General features: G+C 36.0%; 9 protein-coding genes across 9 annotated transcripts; 5 read left to right on the top strand and 4 right to left on the bottom strand.

Moving 5' to 3' along the window:
- The first annotated feature begins 95 nt into the window (after positions 1–95).
- Positions 96–1255, top strand: B0P05DRAFT_530767 (PPPDE putative peptidase domain-containing protein). The gene is made up of 5 exons (XM_051576895.1): positions 96–289; positions 348–370; positions 429–477; positions 536–659; positions 725–1255. The coding sequence occupies exons 1-5, from the start codon at positions 220–222 to the stop codon at positions 1215–1217; spliced, it is 759 nt and encodes a 252-aa protein (XP_051437552.1). The 5' UTR covers positions 96–219; the 3' UTR covers positions 1218–1255.
- On the bottom strand, positions 1249–2076 carry B0P05DRAFT_635165 (uncharacterized protein; the record flags this gene model as incomplete). The annotated part of the gene is made up of 2 exons (XM_051583578.1): positions 1249–1874; positions 1923–2076. 2 exons carry the CDS (start codon positions 2074–2076, stop codon positions 1249–1251), a joined length of 780 nt encoding a protein of 259 aa, XP_051437551.1.
- Positions 2077–2352: 276 nt separating this feature from the next.
- Positions 2353–5078, bottom strand: B0P05DRAFT_505478 (uncharacterized protein). The gene is made up of 8 exons (XM_051575514.1): positions 4938–5078; positions 4844–4888; positions 4121–4790; positions 3535–4066; positions 3134–3484; positions 2911–3081; positions 2658–2861; positions 2353–2606 (listed from the first exon to the last, which is right to left on the bottom strand). The coding sequence occupies exons 1-8, from the start codon at positions 5068–5070 to the stop codon at positions 2472–2474; spliced, it is 2241 nt and encodes a 746-aa protein (XP_051437550.1). The 5' UTR covers positions 5071–5078; the 3' UTR covers positions 2353–2471.
- A 2209-nt stretch (positions 5079–7287) lies between these two features.
- Positions 7288–7671, bottom strand: B0P05DRAFT_464902 (uncharacterized protein; the record flags this gene model as incomplete). The annotated part of the gene is made up of 1 exon (XM_051574240.1): positions 7288–7671. The coding sequence occupies one exon, from the start codon at positions 7669–7671 to the stop codon at positions 7288–7290; it is 384 nt and encodes a 127-aa protein (XP_051437549.1).
- Positions 7672–9301: 1630 nt separating this feature from the next.
- Positions 9302–10048, top strand: B0P05DRAFT_445675 (uncharacterized protein; the record flags this gene model as incomplete). The annotated part of the gene is made up of 2 exons (XM_051573803.1): positions 9302–9401; positions 9456–10048. Coding segments are annotated over 2 exons (693 nt in total), but the record flags the coding sequence as incomplete, so codon positions are not given.
- Positions 10049–12242: 2194 nt separating this feature from the next.
- On the top strand, positions 12243–12626 carry B0P05DRAFT_464880 (uncharacterized protein; the record flags this gene model as incomplete). Its single annotated transcript, XM_051574239.1, has 1 exon — positions 12243–12626. The coding sequence occupies one exon, from the start codon at positions 12243–12245 to the stop codon at positions 12624–12626; it is 384 nt and encodes a 127-aa protein (XP_051437547.1).
- A 1596-nt stretch (positions 12627–14222) lies between these two features.
- B0P05DRAFT_569395 (survival motor neuron interacting protein 1-domain-containing protein) lies at positions 14223–16974 on the top strand (the record flags this gene model as incomplete). Its single annotated transcript, XM_051581249.1, has 7 exons — positions 14223–14368; positions 14423–14597; positions 14647–14772; positions 14827–14895; positions 14944–15109; positions 15265–16928; positions 16957–16974. The coding sequence occupies 7 exons, from the start codon at positions 14223–14225 to the stop codon at positions 16972–16974; spliced, it is 2364 nt and encodes a 787-aa protein (XP_051437546.1).
- A 62-nt stretch (positions 16975–17036) lies between these two features.
- B0P05DRAFT_530746 (6-phosphofructo-2-kinase-domain-containing protein) lies at positions 17037–18846 on the bottom strand. Its single transcript, XM_051576894.1, has 10 exons — positions 18718–18846; positions 18515–18657; positions 18304–18473; positions 18182–18262; positions 18094–18135; positions 17929–18048; positions 17810–17872; positions 17610–17762; positions 17223–17564; positions 17037–17172 (listed from the first exon to the last, which is right to left on the bottom strand). The coding sequence occupies exons 1-10, from the start codon at positions 18789–18791 to the stop codon at positions 17080–17082; spliced, it is 1281 nt and encodes a 426-aa protein (XP_051437545.1). The 5' UTR covers positions 18792–18846; the 3' UTR covers positions 17037–17079.
- A 772-nt stretch (positions 18847–19618) lies between these two features.
- On the top strand, positions 19619–21164 carry B0P05DRAFT_530742 (velvet factor-domain-containing protein). Its single transcript, XM_051576893.1, has 6 exons — positions 19619–19821; positions 19867–19931; positions 19972–20041; positions 20103–20242; positions 20288–20528; positions 20578–21164. The coding sequence occupies exons 1-6, from the start codon at positions 19742–19744 to the stop codon at positions 21140–21142; spliced, it is 1161 nt and encodes a 386-aa protein (XP_051437544.1). The 5' UTR covers positions 19619–19741; the 3' UTR covers positions 21143–21164.
- The last annotated feature ends 9 nt before the right edge of the window (positions 21165–21173 follow it).

Genomic DNA, 21173 nt, shown 5'->3' with positions numbered 1-21173 from the left:
TGGAATCAAAAGTTACTTAGCAGTCACACAGTATGTATGTTTCCAATATATCCATTAAAAAAAAGATATCGAGAAAGCATTAATTTATTAGCGACATTTGTAGTAAGTCCTTATATGGTAGTTGTGGTCTCAGCACAGCATATGTAGATATACGCACGCATATACTTTTTTTAGCCTTTTTTTCTTTTTAATAAATCACACTCATTCTCTTCTTTTTCTATGTTTGACTTTATATACAACTTACTGGACAACAACAACAACACAGCTTCAGATTCTTCCAAACTAAAAGGTAATCCTGTGTTTGTTAATCTCGCATAACAGTCAACTCAATTTTTTATTTTTTATAGTCTATGTTAATGTATATGATATGGTAAAAAGACTTGGTCAAGAATCAGAACTGTAAATATCTATATTTCTTTTTGTTATAGATTCAACCGAATTACATTACTCAATTTGGCTATTATGCACTTGGTGTTGGTAAGCGGTATCTCTTTTTTTTTTTAACAAAACATAAGCGTATTGATCAGATTACTAGGTGTATTTCATTCAGGTGTAGAAATAGGAGGAAAAGAATACTGTTTTGGTGGTCATGAAATACCTCATGTTACGGGTGTATTTGTCGTTGAACCCAAGATTGGTATTCCAGAACTTACTTTAAAGTGAGTGAATTCCCCCCTCCCCCCCTCCTCCTTCTCTTATCGCATTAACCGTATTCATCAAATAGACAAACATTTGATATGGGTACAACACACTTGACAGAAAAAGAGATTGAAGAGCTGCTCGTTAAGCTATCAAACGAATTTGTCGGCCCTTCTTATAATTTACTTGCCAGAAATTGTAACCATTTTACAGAAGAATTTGTAGAAAAACTCACTCATAAATCAATACCATCCTGGATCAATCGTGCTGCTAAACTAGGAGCCATGTTTCCTTGCATGGTGCCTTGGGAATGGATTCAGCCACCTGAATTTGAAGAAGAAGCCGAGCAAGAAGTCGAAGAAGAAGAAGAACAAGAAGGGCCAAACTCAAGAAGATCATCTACTATTTCATTGTTATCGAGCAGTAAACGGCCAAGATCAAACATCACATATCAAAGCACTGCAAATCATGATCATAGCACCAAAAGCAATGCCACTGTTGCTCATAGTAGTAATAGTCAATTTCAAATTACCAAATTTCAAGGCATTATTCTGCCTGAAGACGAACCTACATCATGAAATTGTCTTTATTATAATACATTTTTTTTCACTATTCTTTTCTACGCTTGAAAGCTTGTTGTTGAGGACCTACATAAAGTGCATCTTTCAAGTAATCTGGATCTGTGTCTGATCGTTTCAGGCATGTCAGGCATACTTTGATGTTGGGCTTGCCCACCACCGCTTCAAGTCTTTTAGGCAATGGCCTAACTGTCAATTCTACTAATGGATAATAGCTAAATTCATGGCTATAATGAACAGATGAAGTCGACAAGACATATTCCGTTGATTTCGATCCTTTAGGCGGTCTACCTCGTCGCGGCACAGCTTTCATGACAGACGCTTCATCTGGTGAGTTTGACATCAATAAATGTCTTTCTTGGCGATAGTAAACATGTTTAGGATGTTCACAATGACCAAGTTTTGTAGATGTTGATTTTCTTTGGTTTGGTTTAGGCGTACATTTCTTGACGGGATGAATTGGGTTTTTTGTGCCTTTAGTTTTTTTTTCTACTTCTTGTGGTGTCAAAAGAGGCACATGAGAAGTGGTATCGTGTGTAGGTACAGAAGAAAGAAATGCCATGAATTGAGGGTCACTTAACGGATCGTTGTGTGAGCCATGTTCCGACAACAATGCATTTAATGAGACTTCACTATCTGTTAATGTATAAAGATAACCTATCTTTGTTAATGAAACAAAAAAAAACAGCAATGGGTTTTGTTTACCACTTGTGTAGCTCATTATATCGTCGTAATAGTCTTGAAACTTGGTTGACATGTCAAAATGGTGATTGTTAGCTGCCAATACAGGGATTGGTATATTTTTTTGTTGATCACTGTAATAGATATTTTCTTGATTGTCGTTTCTGTTGCGATCCATTGTCGAATAAAGAAGGAAAAGAAAGTTGTGGATAAAGAACGAGATTTATATCATCTTGATTGATAAATTACTGGACACATCGTCATCATTATCACTGTACATGTCGCAAAAAACTCGCTTCAAGCAAGTATTCCATACTCATCTTAAAGAACATTGGTTTGTTTAAGATTCTGGATGAGTTGATATGAAAAAAAAGTGATGATGTTTGAGTACAATCCTTAAACAACTCTCGAATATTAAAAAAAAAAGAGTATTTATTTCAAGTCATAAAGTCGTATTTCTCTTGAAAGTATGTACAAAGACCATGAATCATCTTTTACGTCAATACTTTACAGATCTAGAGTAATTAAAAATGATTTATTGATAGTACATTGTGCGAAAAAAGCTTAGATGGTTTACCAAATGTCACATTTATTTACGGGATTCATAGGACTACCAGCAGGGCAATTGAATACTTTAGCAAATTCAGCACTATTTTGTGCAACACCATTGACTCGAGCAATAGAAGGAGAATGTTCATCAGTGAGAACCTAAACAAAAAAACGTTTAGCCATACTACGATTGTGTAGAAGATGTCTTACTAATCGAAGAGCAAGTTCAGGTCTTTGCTTTCGGCACCAAAGTCTTCCAAAATTAATGAAAAACAAAGCTTCAGGTGAAAATTTTTCAAGACCAGGCAATCTCTGTTGTGCATCAGTATGGTTTGCTGATTTTAAGAAACTGTGATAGGCAGATAAAGAAGCAGATATACCACCATTATCAGCAAGGTTCTCACCCAGAGTCAACTAAAATTACATATCAATATCGATTTCTTTCGCAAAAATTTTTGCTTACCTTGCCGTTCACATTGACAGTCTTGCTATCAGGACCAGATATATTGAACTTACTGTATTGATCAATAAAGCATTGTGTCTTTTCTTCGAATTTAGCAGACGTTGCGTTTGTCCACCAGTCAACCAGATTACCATTTCCGTCGTATTTCCTTCCTGAACTGTCAAATGCATGCTAATAATATAGATCAACAAAAAAAAAGGATCAATGAAAACAATATACTTACAGTTAACTCATGGCCAATGACCATACCAATACCACCATAGTTCAAATACTCGGGTTGTTCAGCATCATAGATTGGTGCTTGCATGATACCAGCAGGAATGACAATCTCATTTTCATTGGGTGAATAATAGGCATTGACTGTTTGAGGTGACATGTACCATTCATCTTTATCAATCTCTTTACCAATTTTGTTCCATGTCTTTGAGGCATAGAATGCAGAAGCACCGTTTTCAGTAGCAAGAAAGCTATTCTCGTTCACATAAAGACCTTGGTTAAACTCCTTGATTGAATTGGGCTGTCTCAAATCAGGCGAAACGATACTAAGAGCCACTTTGTGCTTGATCAAATTAACCTAAATAGACACATGGCTTAGTTTTTCCGTCTATATACGAGAATTTTTACCTTTTCAATCGCTTTTTCTCTTGTTTGCTCATCCAGCCATTCAATGTTAGGCAAGCGATCTAACCATGCTTGATGAATGGTAGTCAAGAGTTCTTCGGCTTTCTTTCTTTCGTTTTCACCTCCAAATTTTCTCAAAGTATAGTAACGACCCATTGTGTTTTTGAATATCTTACTTGTGTAGCCTACACAGACACGCCAACGAGCTTGTTCAATGGATGTACCACTAGAGATAGCACCATTCATTTTTTGAGTAGCAGCACGTGATTCTCTATCCAAAGCATAGGTTCTAGAGATAACATACTGGATAATAAAGTATTCTTGTAGAGTCGATAAGCTAACAGTTCCATTCGAGAGCAAGCCATTGAGTCTTTGATAGTATTCAGGGGTTCGGACAATAATCGTGTCTGGAATAGTAATATCGTCACTCACGAGTGCTTTCAAGATGCTAGTCCAGTCAATTGTTGGGTTTTGGGCTTGAAAATCTTCTAGTTTGATAGGATTGTACATTTTGACTGGGTCTTGTAATTCATCACTAAAAAAGAAAAAGGACAATCAATTAAACAATCAAAAATATGTTTGTTCTTACTTTTTCAAAGAGATGTTGGCTAATTGTGTTTCGAATGCAATGTAACGATCAACACTGGCCGTAATTTTCTCCTTGGTCCAGAGACCAAAACCAGTCTTGTTACTTTGCAAGCGACGCATATCTGCATCTTGGGTATTGTTGGAGTAGTCACCCAATACTTTGTACAAAATATCTTCAAGCCCTGTCTTATATTTGCTAATGGCTGTAGGGTCACTATAGTATTCTCTGGAAGGTAAACCAAGTTCAGCTTGATCGAACCAGATGGCATTCCAGTCAGGTCGCTTATCATCTGCCCCTACAGAAATGCTGTTCAAAGTACTAATGTCATATTTATTCAAAAAGGCGAGTGTTTGGCTCATCCAAAGTGTTGCATTTTTATCAATCATTGTCGAATTGTTGTCCTTAACAGGAAACAAGTTGTTTTCAACCATGGCAATGATTTCATAAATAGGTGTAGGACCTAGTGAGTTTGTCTTGTTTTCATTCATGCACAAATCGTAATAGTTTTTCATTGTATCGAAATTTTCTTTGTCTGCTTTAGCTTGGTCGTCTGTATGGAACCCGTCTGCTGTACTGAACAAATGCGAGTAAATGTCTTGATAGCTACCTTCCAAGATTGCATGCATGATATCCGTGTTTACATCAGTGGATGTTTCCAGCGTTCCTGCAGCTATATTCAGTCAGAGATTGTCAATATGCTATATAAGTCTTGGGATAACTTACAAGTACGGTCTTCAGCAATCGTAGTCTTGTTTAACCAGCTTCCACCTATAAATTATGATCAATCTATCTTGCTAAGCCATAGTATATTACATACAGGTATATTGGTAGAAATCAGAGCATGGATCCACATTAAAGTCAACAAAACTTAAAATGGATTGTGCTGTCTTGGCACATTCTGGTGTTGAACAGACGGTGAAATCCGTCTGTGTCGTATTTTGAATACTCATAAGGATAATCAAGAAAAAAAAAAGCGAAAAAAAAGAAGTGATCTTCTTTTTATTCAAAATATGAACCCCCCTTTCAAATTCCCCTGAAAGGAAAACTTAAACAAACCAAGTGATGTGAGAAAGAAAAGCGACATTTTTCTCACACACATACATACAAGTATAGTAAGTTATTGTGAATCGGGTTAGACATGGAACAAGAAGTATCTTTGACGTGTAAACGCGTATTAAGGACTTACTTCTCTTAACGAGTGGCTAAAATATTCTAGTCAATTAGAGTTAAGGAGTATTCAAACACACTGAATTCCCTAAAAAAGTCAAAACAAAGGAGACAAAAAGCTTTGCTTGATCTGTTTATGTACTCGAAAACACGTATATCAACCTGAACATTACGTACTACATTGTGCATCGTAGGACTATTATGCTATTGATGTAATGTAGATGATTGGATCGTTTGCATGTACAATAGTTCGGATTCTGATCGAGATTATTTCTTAAATTGTCAATTTTGACTTTGACTCTTGTGTCAATTATCAGTAGAACTCAGTAGTTTTTTTTTTTACCTCCTTTCTTGATTTTGAAATTCTTCAACAAACCATTTGCTCAAAAGAACAAGAGAGAAGGATTTCGTGGAATGAATGACATATTGAAAAATAAGCTTACTCTGGCCAATCGGCTAGTACAGTCGTTACAACGCTAAAGAAAAGTTTTTATTACAACTTCGCCTATGTCTTGCACATCTAATAATGTCAAGTTTATAACCAACTTACTAGTATATATTGTACAAAGCTACATTTCTGTTTCATTTGATTCACTTCCCTGTAATTAGCAGTTATTTTGAGTGCCTGACCAAGTCAATAGCTTTCTTCTTAATTACACAAAGTTGTCCAAATTGGTGTTCACTTGCAGGATTCAAGACAAAGATGAAGGTGTCGCAAAAGTTGGTTTCATGAGAGTAAGTCGACTCCAAATGTGTCAATTGTTTCAACATGCACCTATTTTTTTTTGTATCGTGACACATTGCACTGCTTTTTTATTTGGGCAGCACAAATACCAATAGCTTTTTATGGTCTTGGAACAACATAACAATGATTGGGCTTACTATTATTCTATAAACTTTATGATTTTTTTTTCAAAAAGATTACAGCTGACGAAACTAGGTTGGGCCAATAAAAAAATTGGCAGAGTTGAGAAAATGGGACGCTAATAGGAAAGTGGGACACGAGTACAAATATGGGACAAAATGAGACTAATGTTAGCTCTTTTTATGGAAAGAACCAAAATCAACTCCTTTACTTACCTATTGTAGACATTGAGTTTTAAGCAAGTTGTGTAGTAAATGGCGAAGTATAACCTCCAATTACTAAAACAAAATACTTATACTGTAAAAAGTGTGCGTTTCTTTTTCAAGTGTGATCATTAAAAGGCACATGAAGAATTCTAGCTATGATTTTCTTCGAACAATAATATAGCAGTTTTTGTTGTTCAATTGATACTCAATGAACAAAAACCCTGCATATTTAATAATCTTGAATATCTCCCAAATATAACAGTACATCATAATAAATAAATGCAAGAGACTTCCACGATTAGCCACAACCACACCAATAGATTCGGATGTAGAAATAGTGAATATGACAAGTTTATTGTAACGCTCGCAGGCTTTAGTATTGTATGAATAAGCTAAAGAGTTAATTTATTCAACAATTTTACAACATATATTATCTTTGTCGATGGATTGAAACTCTAGATTTTTTAACTTGACGGTTTATATAGCGAAGAAAAACTGTATTGACTATTTATATGTTTGCTGAAATAATAATGAGACCATAATTGTATACAATTTGTCTGCTACTATTACTTGGAAAATTGACAAGCAACTCTTACTCCAATATTGGAAGCCACGATGAACTAACCTCCTTAACGTTTTACTTCTTCTCGATCAGATGTGCCTCAAACCGCATGCGGAATTTGCGCCTGAACCTGATCCATGTACACTCTTTTACCACTGGCTCATGGAATAAGACATCCGCTCAAAACTAAAAAAAAAAAAAAGATATTGGTCACAGCCAAAATTAAAATGGACTGAATAGAATGCTTTTTTGCAAATTTTGGTTTTTATTTAGAAAAAAAGGCACAAAAAGGCATATTGCAATGTAATAATAAACAACATATATTCTAATGTTATGAGTGAGTTTCAATATAACGGAAACTTTATATTCAAGATCGAAATAAATTTCTCTCAAGAATGTATTGAGACCTTCGAACATAGAACAATAAACATAAATTGCTACTCCAGCGTAAGAAACACCAAAAACCTTCAGTAGCATCGAAAAACTCCTGGTTTTCTTCATCATTGTTAGAGCCTTCATCAAGCTGAACCATTGGTAGATCTGTTCCCAGTACTTGGTTGGTAAAATCCACTGTCGATAAGTGTTCCCGCCGGTAATGATTCTGAAATGTCTTTGAATCAACCCAGTTTTCCAGCGTCCGTATATCGTCAAGAGATATTCCTTGTTTTAACGCAATAGAGGATGCTGTTGTGAGATGAAGAGGGAATAGATATAAAATAAGAGAAAGGGTAAGAACACAGAGAAAGTCCATTAGAACTTGTATAGGTTTTTTATTTCTCCAAGAAATGTCATCTTTCAATTGCTATAAAATGTCGAGGTTTTTATACTTTTTCTTCTCGGCCAAAGTGTTGTTTTGGGGTTAGCTTCTTGACTACGGATTGATTTGTCAGATCAGGAGCAATTAAGAGAAATGCCTTTAGGGGAAGTTGTCAGCTCAGTCAATAGTACATGATCTGACTTGAACTTGAATAAACTATTACATATTTGTCAAATGCCAATGCTAATGTATTTATCAGCTCTAACTGTCACTTTATGAGTGCCATTAATAATAACAGAGTCACTAGGTTCATAATCTCTGACTATGAGGATGATGTAGTACTTCTAGTAGAATGAGTGAATGTCAGTGACTATAGATCCATTGCAATTGCCATAGATGTGATCTGGTCTTTTGCCATGATCATCATTTATTGATCTATGCATATGAATTTATATATGTTCACAAAAAACATATTGATGGTGCTTGAGCATTTTGTCTTCCCTTTCTTGATCATAACTCATTCTGGCATATGCTTCAGGCATGGTGGCGGGTGGTTGATGATTGACTCCTTGGATGGCAGGATATCTTTCAATCAATTGCTTATGTTGGTTGTCAGACATTCCTGGACCAATAGTTGCGATAATTCTCGAGAAGGACTCCAATCATGATGGGGTTGTGTCTCAAAAGAATGTACTTGTTGTTGGGTGTTGAAAAGTGGGTGTTGAAAAGTGGGTGTTGAAAAGTGGGTGTTGAAAAGTGGGTCTTCTGCTTCTATGTCTTGTTCCTGTTGGCTTTGTTATTACTGTTGTTGATTCTGGAGTTCTTGATTTTGCATGATTTGCTCAATCATTGCTTGTTGTGCAGCCATTTGCTGTTGTAAGGCTGCTAAAATATCACTGTTTGGTACTGCCATTTGAATATAATAATGATGTTTCGGAATTTACTATGAAAAGCGAGCGATAAAAAGAAGATCAAAGAACAAATAACATTACTTTCACATATTTATACTTGATTTTAATCTGGACCTATATATTTTACTTACACATATTTATCGAATAAAACTAAGAAGATCACAGCAATTTATGTTTAATGTTCTATGTTCGAAGGTCTCAATACATGCTTGAGAGAAATTTATTTCGACCTTGAATGATGTACGAATTGAACTTCAAACAGCCAATGAAAAGCCGTACTTTTTGCTATAACAAGTTGTTATAGCAAGCAAGACTTTTGATTGGCCAGTTTATAGCCGCTCAACTTGATATTTTACAGACTATAACAAGTTGTTATAGCCAATAGGAGCCCGAGTTTGCTATAACAAGTTGTTATAGCAAGCAAGGCTTTTGATTGGCCAGTTTATAGCCGCTCAACTTGATATTTTACAGACTATAACAAGTTGTTATAGCCAATAGGAGCCCGAGTTTGCTATAACAAGTTGTTATAGCAAGCAAGGCTTTTGATTGGCCAGTTTATAGCCGCTCAACTTGATATTTTACAGGCTATAACAATTTGTTATAAATACTTCAGACTTCTATTGGCTATAAAAACTTGTTATAGCTGTATATTTCCGTGTTATACTGTTGTTATAACTAGAAATTTTATGATGGAAGGCGCCAACCGCAAGACTTTTTCTCTCCCAAGGAAGTATTTACCTGGAACCGACTTAATGAGCAAGCTGTTGTTAGTTGATCAAGATGTTATCAATATTGTTGTCTCAGCAGTTATTGGTATGATCTTAAATATGCCTCTTAGCATCCTACTAATTCTTTTCGTTTGTGTAGGACCAAAGGCAAAAGATCAATACGTTGCCATTCCAACTGAGTGGATTGATTTCACTCGCTTTGATGTCGCATACGAGCCAGTCAACTGCTCCGATGACCTACCTCGTATTCTAATCGAGATTCAAAATAAGGCAGATATGAATTTCTATCAACGGCTAATCGACTATTCGCGTTCGGTTTGTAGACAACACAAAGCGTCTAAGCTCCCTATTGTTGTAGCAATTGTGATCGATTCGACAACCAGAGATCTACTTGAAGTTGAAACACCTGGTTCTCCTATCCCTTTTGCAAAACAGCTATCGAGCATTGGCTGGGCCAGCTCATGTCTATTGTTCAATGCAGAGACTATTGCACCCTATCTCAACGAAGCCCCATTAAGCCCATTGCTTGCACTTGTTTACTACCTTATTAAACAAGAGGCATCACTCATAGACCTGGAACAACGCAATGACCCAACACTAGTTTGTCTATATACTAAAATGAAGAATACACTTGGTGATCATATCCATGACAACGAAAGCTCTATCCAAGTATTAAAGAATGTATGTGCCCAATCAAAACTAGAATGCTATAAGGCAAAAGCAGCCCTTGAAAACCAAGATCAACCTGTTGGCGTGCGTATTGAAACAGCCGTAAAGACTTTGAATAATGTCATTGCGTATGTCAATGAAATAGTACAAAAGCGACATTTAGAGGATCCATTGTCCGATTTCGAATTTGCTGAGCAACAAGTGGACAAAAATGGGCGCATACCATGGAAAACTCAATTCCAACAGTGGAAAATACTGGGCCGCTTTGAGCAGTATGAGTCGTACAAAAGTGCACAAAGTGCTTATCACCGTGCTACGAAAAAGCAAAAGCAAGAGGAAACTGAACAAAGTGAACACCAACAGAGTATACCTGCAGTGGCGCCCTCATCGTCATCGTCATCGTCATCACCTCCCGGAGCAAGACAGTCATCATCTTGAATTGAACTTTGACATTAGTTATTGATATGTTCCGCTTGTCATAGTTAATAAAAAAAAAAAAAAACTAAAGAAAAAATTATTCTAGGCATTAAGAACCAACGAAAGATCGCTTGATAGTTGAGTGTATAAGTTGTGTAGAGAAGACATAAAGACGCAGAGAGGCGTTGTTGTAGCATTAAAAGGAAATCACTTAAACGATTTGACGCCTTCCGTCATAAAATTTCTAGTTATAACAACAGTATAACACGGAAATATACAGCTATAACAAGTTTTTATAGCCAATAGAAGTCTGAAGTATTTATAACAAATTGTTATAGCCTGTAAAATATCAAGTTGAGCGGCTATAAATTGGCCAATCAAAAGCCTTGCTTGCTATAACAAGTTGTTATAGCAAACTCAGGCTCCTATTGGCTATAACAACTTGTTATAGTCTGTAAAATATCAAGTTGAGCGGCTATAAACTGGCCAATCAAAAGCCTTGCTTGCTATAACAACTTGTTATAGCAAACTCGGGCTCCTATTGGCTATAACAACTTGTTATAGTCTGTAAAATATCAAGTTGAGCGGCTATAAACTGGCCAATCAAAAGTCTTGCTTGCTATAACAACTTGTTATAGCAAAAAGTACGGCTTTTCATTGGCTGTTTGAAGTTCAATTCGTACATCATTCAAGGTCGAAATAAATTTCTCTCAAGCATGTATTGAGACCTTCGAACATAGAACATTAAACATAAATTGCTGTGATCTTCTTAGTTTTATTCGATAAATATGTGTAAGTAAAATATATAGGTCCAGATTAAAATCAAGTATAAATATGTGAAAGTAATGTTATTTGTTCTTTGATCTTCTTTTTATCGCTCGCTTTTCATAGTAAATTCCGAAACATCATTATTATATTCAAATGGCAGTACCAAACAGTGATATTTTAGCAGCCTTACAACAGCAAATGGCTGCACAACAAGCAATGATTGAGCAAATCATGCAAAATCAAGAACTCCAGAATCAACAACAGTAATAACAAAGCCAACAGGAACAAGACATAGAAGCAGAAGACCCACTTTTCAACACCCACTTTTCAACACCCACTTTTCAACACCCACTTTTCAACACCCAACAACAAGTACATTCTTTTGAGACACAACCCCATCATGATTGGAGTCCTTCTCGAGAATTATCGCAACTATTGGTCCAGGAATGTCTGACAACCAACATAAGCAATTGATTGAAAGATATCCTGCCATCCAAGGAGTCAATCATCAACCACCCGCCACCATGCCTGAAGCATATGCCAGAATGAGTTATGATCAAGAAAGGGAAGACAAAATGCTCAAGCACCATCAATATGTTTTTTGTGAACATATATAAATTCATATGCATAGATCAATAAATGATGATCATGGCAAAAGACCAGATCACATCTATGGCAATTGCAATGGATCTATAGTCACTGACATTCACTCATTCTACTAGAAGTACTACATCATCCTCATAGTCAGAGATTATGAACCTAGTGACTCTGTTATTATTAATGGCACTCATAAAGTGACAGTTAGAGCTGATAAATACATTAGCATTGGCATTTGACAAATATGTAATAGTTTATTCAAGTTCAAGTCAGATCATGTACTATTGACTGAGCTGACAACTTCCCCTAAAGGCATTTCTCTTAATTGCTCCTGATCTGACAAATCAATCCGTAGTCAAGAAGCTAACCCCAAAACAACACTTTGGCCGAGAAGAAAAAGTATAAAAACCTCGACATTTTATAGCAATTGAAAGATGACATTTCTTGGAGAAATAAAAAACCTATACAAGTTCTAATGGACTTTCTCTGTGTTCTTACCCTTTCTCTTATTTTATATCTATTCCCTCTTCATCTCACAACAGCATCCTCTATTGCGTTAAAACAAGGAATATCTCTTGACGATATACGGACGCTGGAAAACTGGGTTGATTCAAAGACATTTCAGAATCATTACCGGCGGGAACACTTATCGACAGTGGATTTTACCAACCAAGTACTGGGAACAGATCTACCAATGGTTCAGCTTGATGAAGGCTCTAACAATGATGAAGAAAACCAGGAGTTTTTCGATGCTACTGAAGGTTTTTGGTGTTTCTTACGCTGGAGTAGCAATTTATGTTTATTGTTCTATGTTCGAAGGTCTCAATACATTCTTGAGAGAAATTTATTTCGATCTTGAATATAAAGTTTCCGTTATATTGAAACTCACTCATAACATTAGAATATATGTTGTTTATTATTACATTGCAATATGCCTTTTTGTGCCTTTTTTTCTAAATAAAAACCAAAATTTGCAAAAAAGCATTCTATTCAGTCCATTTTAATTTTGGCTGTGACCAATATCTTTTTTTTTTTTTTTAGTTTTGAGCGGATGTCTTATTCCATGAGCCAGTGGTAAAAGAGTGTACATGGATCAGGTTCAGGCGCAAATTCCGCATGCGGTTTGAGGCACATCTGATCGAGAAGAAGTAAAACGTTAAGGAGGTTAGTTCATCGTGGCTTCCAATATTGGAGTAAGAGTTGCTTGTCAATTTTCCAAGTAATAGTAGCAGACAAATTGTATACAATTATGGTCTCATTATTATTTCAGCAAACATATAAATAGTCAATACAGTTTTTCTTCGCTATATAAACCGTCAAGTTAAAAAATCTAGAGTTTCAATCCATCGACAAAGATAATATATGTTGTAAAATTGTTGAATAAATTAACTCTTTAGCTTATTCATACAATACTAAAGCCTGCGAGCGTTACAATAAACTTGTCATATTCACTATTTCTACATCCGAATCTATTGGTGTGGTTGTGGCTAATCGTGGAAGTCTCTTGCATTTATTTATTATGATGTACTGTTATATTTGGGAGATATTCAAGATTATTAAATATGCAGGGTTTTTGTTCATTGAGTATCAATTGAACAACAAAAACTGCTATATTATTGTTCGAAGAAAATCATAGCTAGAATTCTTCATGTGCCTTTTAATGATCACACTTGAAAAAGAAACGCACACTTTTTACAGTATAAGTATTTTGTTTTAGTAATTGGAGGTTATACTTCGCCATTTACTACACAACTTGCTTAAAACTCAATGTCTACAATAGGTAAGTAAAGGAGTTGATTTTGGTTCTTTCCATAAAAAGAGCTAACATTAGTCTCATTTTGTCCCATATTTGTACTCGTGTCCCACTTTCCTATTAGCGTCCCATTTTCTCAACTCTGCCAATTTTTTTTATTGGCCCAACCTAGTTTCGTCAGCTGTAATCTTTTTGAAAAAAAAATCATAAAGTTTATAGAATAATAGTAAGCCCAATCATTGTTATGTTGTTCCAAGACCATAAAAAGCTATTGGTATTTGTGCTGCCCAAATAAAAAAGCAGTGCAATGTGTCACGATACAAAAAAAAATAGGTGCATGTTGAAACAATTGACACATTTGGAGTCGACTTACTCTCATGAAACCAACTTTTGCGACACCTTCATCTTTGTCTTGAATCCTGCAAGTGAACACCAATTTGGACAACTTTGTGTAATTAAGAAGAAAGCTATTGACTTGGTCAGGCACTCAAAATAACTGCTAATTACAGGGAAGTGAATCAAATGAAACAGAAATGTAGCTTTGTACAATATATACTAGTAAGTTGGTTATAAACTTGACATTATTAGATGTGCAAGACATATATCTATAACTTTATATCCCAAAAGACTGCTTTACTTATATAATAAACACATTTTATACTTTCCTGATCGACAATTTTTGATTTTTTTAGTCTTTTACTCATGTCCAAGCGACTCTTTTCGCAAACCAAGTTTGAGGAAGAAAACAATCTAGACAACACAAAGGCCGCCATTCCTCTTAGCAAGTCAAGACCTGATCTTGTGAATGGCATTCCTTTGTCAGGCGAAGATTATTTACTTGTTGTAAGGTAAGATCTGTCTTTTTTTTTGTCATGACAATATTGTATTAAGCTCTTTATTAGACAACAAGCTAAACAGTGTGCCAAAACAGTGGTTGCTCCACCACCTAAAAAGACAAAGAAGATTGAATTACCACCTCACTTTCAAATACTTGCTGATTCAGAGTCAAACACACAATGTCAAGCATCTGACGCATGGAGAAAAGGATTTACTGAACCATTCAAAACATATCAAAAGGTAAAATATTCACTCACAAGAAAGGAGTTGGACTCATTCTTTGTGATAGCAAATGCAAAAGAACAAAAAACCAACACACAAACACAAGGAAATCACGTCCATAGATGAAGCATACAAGCTGCTTTACAAGACAGACAACCAAGATTTGATGACCTTGATTCCTACTTTGTCACAAGTAAAAAGCACACATATACAGAAAGATAGATCTCTTGTACTTATGTCTTTATAGCATTCCATCTTAAAATTACTGCATTTTCATTGCCAATGGCTTCAAAACAATACAGACATTAAACTAAAGGTAAAAACAAAAGCGTATTTTTTGGACTCTTGTTGATTATTGTCTTAGTGTCAATGGATCTTTGGTCTGTTAGTCTACCTTGACCCTGTACTAACATCCAAGAATGTATCTATTCTACGTGATTTATCTCGAGAATGTATCAAAATTAGGCCTTCATTGCCTGCACATATTGCACCTCTAAACATCATTATTACCATTATATCCGATACTTTTGGTCAAGCTGATCTTGCCTGATTCAATCTCCTTTTTTTTTTTTTTTTTTTTTTTAGCTCCCCTTTCATAATAAACACTATGCTATGTTGTCTCTGCTTACCAAACGATATGTTATACCCTTATTTAATAAACCTATTCTTCATAAACGTCTCATAGCCAACTCTCCTGAAAAATGGTTGCCCTGGGAAGACGATCTACTACGCAACTATGTCAAACATAACGGCAAAAAATGGAATGAATTTGTACAGCACTGTCTACCTCATCGATCACCCAAACAATGTCAAGCCCGTTGGTCTGATGTCTTGAATCCTGACCTCAAGCAAGGCCCGTTCAGTGCAGAAGAAAAAGATCGACTTCAACAAGCTGTTGCCGAGTTGGGTGTAGGTCGATGGGCCGAGATCAGCAAGACTTACCTGCCTCATCGATCTGCTCGACGTATAGCAAACGTATGGTCTTCCATGACCATATCCAAAAAGAAGAAATGGTCAAAAGAAGAAGACGAGTTGTTACTTCAAGGCCTTCAAGCACACGGACCTTCTTCATGGGCTAAAGTAGCAGCCGAGTACTTACCATGGCGTACTCGTATGCAGATACGAAACCATTATCGAACGTATCTTGACCCGACCATCAAACAAGTCCGATGGACAGACAGTGAGCTAGATCTATTGCTTCGACGGACTATTGTATATGGTCAGAACTGGAATAAAGTAGCAGAAGGGTTGCGTGGAAGAACGCCTGAACAATGCAACCAAGTCTGGATGACACAGTTAGATCCTGCATTGAATAAGGGCCCTTGGTCTAAAGAAGAAACACTTTTGTTTTGGAAACAAATGGTTGAATGCCAAGGCAATTTTGTCAAGGTGGCAGCGACATTGCCAGGTAGAACGCGTTTGATGTGTTCTTTCAAGTTTTGGTCTGTTGTCAAAAAGGACCCAGAATTCACCTTGTTGTATGGCGATCAAATCAAAAAGGAAAGGTCAGAGAACAGTCCTGAATGGAGAACACGGATAGCTAAACTAGTATGTGAATGGATTGAACGAGGAACAACTGTAAGAGAAGCCTCCAATCACAGCGTCATGCTTCATCGAGCTGGAAGTTGGAGTCAAGAAGAACTGGATCGTCTAGAAAAGACTGTCAATGAGCAATTAGAGAACAAAACTACTGTAGACTGGAAAGAAGTCGCTAAAGAATTCATTGGTAGAAATGTACATCAATGTAGATATCAATATGAAGAGCATTTATCAAACAAACATATCAAAAAGGGAGCATGGTCAGCACAAGAAGACGCATTATTAGTGTCACTTGTCAACAAACATGGTATAGGTCATTGGGATAACATTGTTCAAGAAATGCCTCAGAGAAACAAGCGCCAATGTGCTTATCGATGGTACCGCGAACTTCAGTTCAAAACTGGAGATCAAGACACGCCTGCTATCATAAAGAACAAACGACTCACAGAAACAGAAAAGATGTTGATTCGAGAAGGTGTACACATGTTTGGTCCTCAATGGCATGCTATTCGTATGACTTATTTGCCTTCTCGTACACCAAAGCAAATGATGGAGTGGTGGCATTATCAACAACAGAATCCTGAAGGTCTAGCAAAAAGAACATGGAATGAACAAGAGGATCAAGTTCTTAAATTTGCTGTTGAAAAATACAGCAATGAATTTGGGCAGGTCACATCTTGGTCTGATATAGCTAAAATGATTCAAGGCAGATCGCCTAAGCAGTGTAAATCAAGATGGCTCTATAGTTTACAGCCTCATTTAACTAAAGGCAAATGGTCATATGAAGAAGAACTCAAGTTGCTAGACATTGTACAGAAACACAAACTTCAACATACAGAAAATATATGGCCTCTAGTAGCAAACGAATTAAACACAGGAAGATCTGAATGGGCTTGTCGAAGCAAATACAATTATATGCAAAGAAAGGGCAATCGATTTGCATTTTAATAAATTGTTGTCTCTAATTGATTTCCATACGAGTTTCTTTGCAGCCATAAGCAGAAGGTGTGATTTCTATAAGGCATGAACGAGGAATCGAAATAGTTGGAATTTCCTATTGTGGTGAAGTAAGTTCAAGTGTACATTTAGTTCCAATCTACTTACACGAGCAGGTCTATCAAATAAATAAGCGTACAAACAACGTAAGACTGTTTCATGAGCAATAATCAACACATCATTCTTTTCTCTCTCAAGTTCCATAATCACTGATTCTAAGCGAACAGCCAAATCATGATAAGATTCAGCGCGGGGATATCTGTGACGATAAGGGTTTTCACGGGCCTTGATTACTTCATCAGGGAACTTAGCCTTGAGTTCTTCAGGTGTGAGTCCATCAGATTCACCAGGATTCAGCTGATTCAAGACAGGTTGTTGACGAATAGGTACACCAGCTTGCATGAATGGAATAGCTGTACCTAAAGCCTTTTTCTGTGAAGAAGTCCAAATCTAAATGTATATGTTAGGTTTTGTTTGTTTGTTTGTATTATTTACAGTTAAAAGACGTCGTTCATCAGGTGCCAAATTGTCATTCTTTTGTTTATGTTGAAAGAGCATAAATTCCTTTAACTTTTCAGCATAGCGTCGACCTTCTTCAGATAGGTCTGCATCTGCCTTGTAAGAATGTTCATTTTCAGAAGGACCAGACTAGTTCATTATGTTTAGTGATCTCTCGACTCAGTAAGTCAACTTACTCGAGCAAAATAAATGGTTCGACGTTGAATATGAAGATTCATCAGATAATAAACAATACGGGACTATAAACAAGAATAAGCCATTCTCTTTCTCCTCTCTCTCTCTTTTTTTTTCTTACTTGAAGATAACCAATCACATTGTTCACAATAAACTGTTCACCTGCATTCATGTTCTTCACAAAGGGAAGTGATGTATCAGTGATTGTTTCATAGTTGTCTTCATGTTGTTTAATACGACGCTACAGAGACATATAAGTGAAATGTGGGCATGTAATTATCTGTACCTTATAGTCTGTCACAGCTTCTTCTGGATCCCATCCGACGTACTAAAAGTTTATAGTGAGTATAGTTTTATGCGTGTAAGTATTTTACATCTGGAGATGAAATTTTGACACTTCGAATGTTTGCTAAGATAATATCAGGCTTATTACAGATAAACTCTAGAAATAAAGGCTGTTGAAAGTCAGTGCCAATGACTCAATACACAAACATACATGAATATCACAGCCAAGCAGTTTATCGTGAATCTGCTTTCTTCTTTGTTCAGACACATTATTGCCATCAAAAATAGCTACTTGTCCTCCTCCATGTTGAAGCCAATCTATCAAATCATCCAAACATTCATCTGCTACTTTAAGACGTGTCTCTGTAGCCTCTTCATTATCTATCAACATTTAGTTTGATTCTTTGGGACTTGTCACTTACGAGGATCAAACCAATCTTCAGATAATGATCCTAGACGCTCTCTTCTATAGTTGCCGACACTAAATACTTTAGTGGATACACCAAGCCAACGCATATAACGACAAAGTGAACGAGAGGCATGGGTTTTGCCTCGAGCAGGTAAACTATGCCACAGGATAAGTCCCACCTTATATATATATATCTATATGTAGACAGTGCCTTACCCTACAGTAATAACAGCAACTGCACCTGCATGAAATAGTCTACCACTGGTAGTTTCGTAAAGTTGTGCTGCCATGGTATGTAATGAACAAAAAGGAGAAAAAAAAAGAGAAAAAGATAAGTAATGGCGGATTTTTAAAAGTCCATTAGCGTAGAATGGTTTACAATACAAAGAATACTGAAGAATAACAAACCATTTAATACTGTTATTTCAAAGTGTGTTTCTGTAAATACACAAATAGAGCGGGTGATAGTGATTGAAAGGCATTCTTTAGACTAGTCAAATCAACTCTCTTTCTTTTGGAAGTAGAAAGAAACAAAGAAAGATGATGATTAATTCGATTCTACAAAACATGTTGACAGGAGGCTATGTTTCTTCAATGGTACCGGGAAATGCATGTCTATTGATCTTAGAATTATACTTTTTTTTTTTTACTTTTGCTGCTCATCCATAAACTTTATTCAACAGAATATGTCAAACAACTTTAACTTTGATATGTTTTTCTTTCTTTCTTTGCCGTATTATAATTGTATCTAGCACCAATAGAGATACCTTTTTTTTTTAGTGTTTATCATGGCGCAACATCATGATAGAGTATTATCTCAGGATTTTCCAGGATATCGTCTTTTCTTCTCGGCTACAATGACGGCAGTAAAAAGAAAGAGTCACCAAGGAAACAAGTTTCTGTCTTATTTCCCTAGTTACTTTTGAAAACTTACTAGTGTATCATGCATTTGTTTCTATCCTTGTCAGCATAAAATTAGATGGTATCTTTTTATAAACAACTCAGGGTGATCATTGCATTATGAATTTAGTTTACTTGCATAAGTAGTTCTTTTTTTTTTTAAAAAAAAAACATATAAAATAGAGTAAGAAAGCCTTTATATAAAGACCATAGCGTCATATAGCCGCAGATTATACCGGGCCTTGGTTACATTAATCTTGTCCTTAAACATATTTTATCTTTGTTTCTCTCTTTCTTTTAACCCCATTTTCGTCTCCTTATTTATTTGTTTATTTATTAAATGTCTAGTAGGGTACTCGTTTCACATAATTATGAGTACATGTCTTCTAGTTCCAAAGTCGTACATTGTCTTGATCCACAGTAATGTATGTATAAACCATTTCATGAATGTCTTATTCTCTTTAGACAGTTTATACTCAAGATCCGACAACAGCCTATTCAAGCTCGTCAAAGTACAAACAATGAGAGAGGTAGATATGCAATCCAGAATAAAAAAGACTAATAGTATAGACCGTAGACCTCTTGATCCTCCTCCTATTATACAGATCGAACTTGATAATTCAACTGCTCAACAAACACAGTAAAGAAGAACCTAAATCCATTCTTTTTTTTTTTAAAGAAATTACTTTTTTTTTTTTTAGGGATTTCTTACAAAACCCTTACCTCTTTATGTCTGTTACCTTAGTTCACTCAAACACACAAGAGGCTATCTCAACACAAAACATATTAACAGGCCAAACAGCTTCCTCTATGTATAAACTAAAAGACATCAACAACCATGGTAAATGCTATCCACCTGGATGTCAAACTCATTTTATTTCTATAGATGGCGGCTTCTTTGTTTTTGGTGATCTCTCGGTCAAATTAGAAGGACAATTCAGATTAAAGTTTTCCATGTTTAAAATAACTAAAGTTGGAGCAACAAACCTAAGTTCGATCTATTCCAATGTCTTTCAAGTCTATTCTCCCAAAACATTTCCCGGGATGCTTGAATCTACTTTTCTTTCTCGGTCATTTTCAGATCAAGGCGTTCGTATTCGAATTCGAAAAGAACATCGAGTACAAATGTAAGTCCATAATCATGCATCTTTTTTTTTTAATGAGCGTTATTGACAGGAACATCTCTCGTAAAAGAAAAATGTCTACTCAAGAAGAAGAACAACAACAGGAAGAACGTGTGTTTGGATATCCAAGGTTACTGCATCCCTATTATCACTCGCATGCTTCTTTGTACCATCCTTCTTTAAGCAGACAGCCACAAGGTCATGTATGGTATAATGATCACCGACAACAAAGAAGAAGGGACATTGACATACCAACCAGTCATTCATTACCTCATCCTTTATGTCTAGACAGACAACCCTTTGCTGACCCTACTAGACTAGGCTATGCAAACCGATATGATAAATTCTATTACTGTAACAGAACACCACCTCTGCATCTTTCTTTTATGAAACCAACTGAACCTACAAAACCATGCCGAAGACAGTCAGCAGAATGCTTACCTTATAGCCGTCATTTAAACGAATCTCGGCGCATGTCTCTTCAGTCCCATCCTATGCCCAGTTCACCTGAGCGCATTCAATTGCCTCCTTTACGTTCCATGTTTACACCACAAGAAGATCTAGTTCAAGTAGATGCTGCCGTAGCCATGATGCAACTTGCTTCTACTCTCAATTAATGCCATACGGTCTGGTTTACCTATTTGGCTT

The sequence above is a fragment of the Gilbertella persicaria genome (assembly GCF_025201335.1).
Source record: "Gilbertella persicaria strain CBS 190.32 chromosome Unknown B0P05scaffold_8, whole genome shotgun sequence".
Classification (NCBI taxonomy): Eukaryota; Fungi; Mucoromycota; class Mucoromycetes; order Mucorales; family Choanephoraceae; genus Gilbertella; species Gilbertella persicaria.
Note: the sequence above shows the minus strand (reverse complement) of the source record. Positions and strands in the feature narration are given on the sequence as shown.